The sequence below is a fragment of the Ciona intestinalis genome, chromosome 14 (genome assembly GCF_000224145.3).
Source record: "Ciona intestinalis chromosome 14, KH, whole genome shotgun sequence".
NCBI lineage: Eukaryota > Metazoa > Chordata > Ascidiacea > Phlebobranchia > Cionidae > Ciona > Ciona intestinalis.
The window spans coordinates 2692911-2699818 of record NC_020179.2 but is presented as its reverse complement, the minus strand read 5'-3'; the positions used below and the strand labels follow the sequence as shown (position 1 = coordinate 2699818).

Here is a 6908-nt window from a genome sequence, read left to right as displayed (position 1 = left end):
CTTCTCTGAACAATCTTGTCATTGAGGCTTCGTATGTTAACGAGAAACGACCTTTGTCCTAAAAAATGCGAATTGTTAAATCACCAATATGGGTCTACTTAACAACATAAACGAAATCTTTATTTAAATGTAATTTACTTTATCCTCGCGTGGCCGTAAACGATAGTCGTTATACCACGTGTGTTCTGTAATTACACCTCATGCCAGCTTATGAGTTACCATGTATGTTACTTTTATTTCAACTAATTTAATACAGTAGCCAACATCTAATTTATTAAAGTAGAGAATGGACCTAGCAAAAAAAAAAATAGCAAAAAACAGTCATTAAAACAGGGAACTGGTAAAAAAACTACTTTAAGAAGAAGTAATAGAAAAAAGCGGGGCTGGGGAATCCACTTACTAATATTTTTTAAATTTCTTCTTCTGTTTAGAAATTTTTGGAAAAATAGAAATGTTACTATATATATACAACAATTTTGAAAACCTATTTAGAAAAATAAGACTTAATTAGAAAATAAAAAAAATCATTTTAAAAACTTTAAATCTTATTTAGCAAATGCTATATCTTAAATAAACTGCTAATTCTTACTCTAAGGTGAGCGATTTGTAATGCAGCTTGTATGAAAGCATCTGGAGACATCTTAAACTTCTTCACGAGTCCTTTTCCGAAGTGTTTGAATGCCGACACATTAAGGTGAACATCATCTGCGAGGTTATTCGCAACAGAAAGACTGGTTTCAATCACTTCTTGACACTAAGAGAAAAAATGATACTTAAATGCAAAGAAATGACAGCCAAAAATGTTCCGATAATGTCTTTAAAATTCTATCTAAAGTATTGGAAATTATGGCTAGATTACTTTCTTTGTCATAACTTGAAAATTGTATCTTGCAGTTATTAATATATATATATATACATATTAGAATAAATAAAAATGAACAAAAGCAATATTTTACAGATTTTGTGCAACACATTTTTTGCACACTAGTGACTTACATGCTTTGCGAAGTTACTTTTTGTCGTAACTTTCATATAAAAAATATTATTTTCTCACTCAACACTTAGATAGAACCAAATTATTTTATTATCAATTCCTTGATTATGAAAACATGAATTTTTTAACATTTTTACGAATAGGATCAAACCACTTCAAATTCTCTTTAAAATTATCTTAACTATGGCATGCCTCATTACCTCTGGTGTAAGTTGCCACTGTAATCTATGAGGCGTGATGGGTTGTACAGTAGGCCTGCCTTTTACTCTACCATCCTGGGTATAACCAAGGGATTGATATTCAAAGCCAAGTGCTTCCTCCACCACATAACTCATGATTGGGGCATCTGCCCATGAATGTTCAGCATTGATTCCCCATCTTCCGTTCTTGAAGACGATGCAGTTGAAGGTTTTGTCAAACCACCTGTAATAAGTATTCAATAAGCTTTTTTTATTTTTTATTGCATGGCTTAAATTTTGTTTGGGTTTATGTTGTGTGGCTTAGTCTAGGACTCTTAGGGACATAAGGAGTCTGGGAAAAGTAACACTGGTCACACTATTCGCGTAAATAAAGAATGTAATTGGCGTGGGGTCCTGGTGGGGACTCTGGGTGTTAAGGTAATGGGCCAAATCTGGCCTAAATCTCAGGTCCTAAAAAAAAACTTCGTTTATATAAAGTATATGCAATAATTTGAATACAAATTATGGAAAATAGCTGGAAAATGTGTATTTTATGGCACTTTTATTCTGCCATGCAGACAGACATCGTCAGAATATAACACAGTAATTAAATGAACAAAATACTGGTGTGGTGTTGTGCTAAATTTGCATTCGATCAGACATATGGTGATTTCTGTTTGACCTGTCAAACATATTGTCTAAAATTTCCTGAAATAAGACCAATCCTTTGAACATCTGTTTCTGATCTTTATAATTAAACAATTGGTATTGTTGTAAAATGTGCAGCAAATGAATGAATGAATGATTGAATGTAAGTTGCTTTATCCTCGCTTGGCCGGAAAACGACACTTGTTATAACACGGGTAAAAAACATGTTACTTTGTGGGTGAATATTTTTTATGCGTGGCTGATAATTAGGCCAGCCCATTAGTGACCACTGGATTGGAGCAATTGCTGTTAAGTTTCTTGCCCAAGGACAAATACGCCCACAATGGTAGCAATGACAAGCCTTGAACCCATTATCTCTGGGTCAGAGACAGGCGCGCTAACCAACTGTGCTACGGTGCCGAAAATAAAAGCCCACAAAACACTGCAGTTAATATAACACTTATTTTCCTCATGTGACTTTCAACAAAGTTTGTCAATTTACTAACTTAAGTTAAATATTAAATAGAGGGTTAAGGGCTTAACCTTCAGACATGTTAATTATTGAAGAACATTGAACTTTTCAACTGCCCTAGTTTGTAAAACACATTTTACAAGAACTAAACGGGAGAAAATGTCTTAGTAAATATTACACGTTGGTAGAAAACGTATGACACATAATTACGGAAATCTTTTTTCTTTTCTCTTTAATGGTTCAAATTCAAAATATTTTTAATAAGGTTTTAATTACTTATAGTAAAACCAGTTACTTTAAATTAGTGGTTGTTAAACTTTTTTGTATGCTGTACCCTTTTTACAAAGATGCTTATCAGATTTACCCCTAATATGTAACATGACGCTCATGGCTCATATTTTTCTGTCCCGTCAACTGATTTAAATTTTGATTGGTAGCTCATTTACCCTCTAAATATGAGAAATTACTCTCAGGGGTAAATTTACCCTAGTTTTTGAAATGCTACTTTAAATAAATGATTTACTGACTTAGTGAAAATAATTAAACGGATTACCTGTTATAACATTTTCCATGTAAGAGCGATCGACCATATTTTGACAACGAAGCTGAGTCTTCATCGCTTACCACGTGTTCCTCATCATCGAGGACGAGAATAAACGCAGCTTTTTCAATCGCATGAAGAGATTTCTTGTTAACGCCGTCGACAAAGTATGTGTTGCGTGCCTGGAAAGTGAGATAGCATAAAAACTTTTAAATCTGTTCATATTGATATGTAATAATTTTACAGGGCCCACTTTGTACAATAGTACAGTGCTCTTCAACCTTTTTTGGGTTGGTGAACCCCTAAAGTTGTTGCGACAAACTCATGCACTCCTATATGTTTAAACAAACAACTAATGATGTTTCGCAATTCCCAGTGATGCAAGATATATAATTCATATAAAAAAAAACTGTAGAAAAGTGGCTAAATTTGTTAAAAATGTTCAAAACTGAGTATTATTGCTAAAAATTGTTGTAGTTTGTGATGCACCCTTGTATACCCTTTTGTACTGGTGCACCCCTGGCATATTTTGATGCACCCTAGGGTGCACCGTGCACACCGGTTGAAGAGCACTGCAATAGTACAAAATGACATTTATATACATAGAGAAAAAACTGTAATTTTCCACACTGCATTAATCTGTAAACATTACAACCAAAAGTTAAGAGTTTCTTTCAGGTATAAACATTACAACCAAAAGTTAAGAGTTTTTTTCAGGTTCAAACTTTACAACCAATGAGATAGACATTTTTCACGACAATAGATATCTAGTTATCCCTGCCTTAGTTTGCCACTTATAGTTTTATAAAAGTAAAAGTGTCTAGTTATATGTTAAAAGTCAAAGTGTTCAGGCTAAACAATAAAAAACGGGTGTTAGCCTGTTAGGGTAGTCGTAATTGGAAATTGGTCAAATCTAGCCTAAATCCTAGGTCCAAAAAAACACCCATATAGTAAAAAATAAAAACAAAATCAATACCATTTTGAATTGAAAATTAGATTAATAACACTGAATCACATTCTATATTTGACAATGTAGTGTGTGTTTCTATTTAGAAATGCCTTGGTTTACAATTAGTTAAAAATATTGATTCTTCTTTTACTTAGTTAAGCCCTATTCCTTATATAACTCCTGGTTAAATATTAGCACAAGGTATCTGTAATTTTCCATTGATGTTGAGTCTTTCATGACACATAATGCGTGTAACAGGATATGGTAGAAATTACGTAACAATGATGTACTCGATACATAATATAACTAGATGCATTCATGATGCCGCATTATGCGGTTGGGGGCGTGTCTGGGATAAATCAATCTGATTGGCTAATTCTAAATAATTCAGAAACTTTAGAACACAGATAGATTAATCAAAAAAAATTTTTTTTTTTGTATTTTCTTTAAATTTTATAAATTTCTTGTTAAAAAATAAGAGTAGAAATGCTTAAAACTTCAAGGAATTGAATGTTGGTAGCTATAAAATAGATACTGGGCAAATATGCAGCGCAATAAAGCATTGTTGTTTCATGCCTTATGCTTCACAACTTTCACATATAAAAGAAAGACCTAGACCCACTTAGCCCCCCTAAATACACCCCTTCATACACCATCATACCTTCGCCCATGGTATTCTCTCTCCAGCAGTCAATGCTGCCAAGTGTTCCTCTCCCTCACAAGGGGGGGACGTGTCGTTCAAGATTGATTCGATCTGGATTTCCATCTCACTTGGCTCGAGAAGAACCCCGTTCTTGTAACAGGTCATCTTAAACCAACGACCTTGATGGTATACAGCAATGTGACGACAATCGGACCAGTGGCAAATACGGTCTGTAAAAAAATGATCATGTTTTGAAGGCTACAACAAAACTAGAAAGAAATTGAGTAATCAATTCAAAACATTGGCGATGATTCTAGGCTGGACTTAAAATAGAGGTAACACTAATATAAAATAGGGGTTATATATACTTTATACTATAGTGTAAGCTTTTATGCATTAAAATGCCAATATTTTTTATAAACAGCGTTATGCTATAAATAAAGTCGTTTAAAATTCTATTCTATGTGGGTGAGGTCCGCAGTGTGGCACGCCATGGGTCCTAGGATTAAGGGGCGTGATTGGCCCATTACCCCAGTTGATTAGTTTAACCATTGACCCAGTGAAATAGTTTAACCATTAGCTTATGGCAGTACATACAGTGCAGAAGTAAACATATAGTTTAAGTTAAGGTGAATATAGGTCAACGGTCAACCTCAAGTTTATATTTAACAAAGCAGTTATATGAACAGTTTGTTACTTTGTTTAATGGGTAATGAACCAATGTAATGATTAACCCAGAAAAAAAACATGGATTATATAACTGATTCCAGCACTAGGTACATAGTAATTTAATAGGCTGTGTAAAGACATAGCTTTGCTCTTGACACACATTGGTAGTAGTGAGCATGGAAAAGTTTTTTTTAAAGTTAATATTTGACCTGGTAGGGCAGATACACAGCAAATAAAGAAAAGATTGGACTTTAGACTTTAACACAGGAAATGCACATTATAAAATGACATAATACAATTACGTAATGTATGCGCGTGACAAGTATTTACAAAATAGAAATGGGACAACATGTGACTAGAGAGAAAAACGGAACAGATGTAATTAAACTGTGGTAGGGAAATGCCATTGGAAATATAAATGACCAAACCATATGAATGGAATTAACATCTATGATATATAATATATTATATAGTAGAGCAACTGTGATTCATATATTTGTGCCATTTATATGATGTAACACCTAATAATTAGGCTGTCAACAACTATGTTACCTCTACTAGATTAATCTGATGACTTAATTAAAGATTGTCAACAAGCCATTACTGAATAGACAGATATGCTAACAGCCAAAACATGATTGCATACATTTCAAAGTAATTGAATTAACACCACCAATATTACATTAAAATCGCCATATATTACATTACATGTTGTATTAATACCATTATACCACAATATATTGCATTAATACCGCCATAAATACCAAACAGGTTATATTAATACCAGTATACCAACATGTATTGCATTAATGCCGCCCATACACATTACATGTTACATTAATACTGCTATATATACCTTGGCCATAACATAGTTTTAAGAAATATAGTTGTGTGGTTCAACATACCTGCTTCAACACCAGGAGTTCTACAGGAGTTAAACACTCTTTCATATTGAGCACTGCATAATGGGACCACTCCATTCACTTTAATCTGAAATTAATGATTTTAAATTGAGATGAATTGTAAAGTGAAGTTTAATCATGTTTTATTTATTAGGATATTTAGTATTTTCAGTTTTAATAAAAAACTATAGGTGAAATGTGCATAAAAGGTAATTGAATTAAATTTTTTTGTTAAACTGTATAACAGACCCAAAAGAGCAAAAACGGAATATATATTAAATTAATGGGCCATCAAAATTCCAAGTAAGTCTGACAACTAAAGTAAAATTTATTGTTAAATTTTATAACGCAGCACAAAAGAGCAAAAATGTAACAATATATTAATGGGGCATAAAAAAGTCTTAGAAAGTCTGACAACAAAAGTCTTACTGGTTTAATGAGTTCTTTATCCAGTGTTGAACGGAATGCAAACATAGCATGAACTATATTGGCAGCGCGAGAAGCTTGTACAGGGGTTGGGTTATGGTACAGAAGGTCCATTCCATAGTAATTTGAATTGACCATAATTGGACCACGCCCAGCAAGGATATACATACTGCTCCCACCTATTTGAAGAGTTGAATGAGAGAATTTGAGTTCAAATTTTGACTAATAAGTAATCAATGAGGTTTTTAATGTTTGGCGATTATGAGTGTAACTGCATTTTAACAAGTTTTGTGCGCTATTCAAAAAACGTTATTCTAATAGCTATTTTTTTATTGTAGTAACACTGAAAGATTAATAAATAAACTGTTATTTGAGATAAAATCAGGATTTGTTATTAAAAGCGAATTTTAATGCAAATTTAGTTACATGTATTTAGAAAAGGTGTTCAAAAAATTGTAAGTACAGTTTAACTTATAAATTTTGCC

General features: G+C 32.9%; 1 protein-coding gene across 1 annotated transcript in view; it reads right to left on the bottom strand.

The window, feature by feature from the left end:
• The window catches only part of LOC100183250 (carnitine O-palmitoyltransferase 1, muscle isoform), a 21502-nt gene that overhangs the window by 9601 nt on the left and 4993 nt on the right, over positions 1–6908 (bottom strand). The window contains exons 8-13 of the mRNA XM_026837632.1: positions 6427–6645; positions 6001–6085; positions 4445–4656; positions 2847–3016; positions 1195–1417; positions 590–754 (exon numbers count right to left, since the gene is read on the bottom strand). Of these exons, the coding sequence (XP_026693433.1) occupies positions 590–754; positions 1195–1417; positions 2847–3016; positions 4445–4656; positions 6001–6085; positions 6427–6645 (1074 nt within the window). The remainder of the gene's footprint in view (positions 1–589; positions 755–1194; positions 1418–2846; positions 3017–4444; positions 4657–6000; positions 6086–6426; positions 6646–6908) is intronic.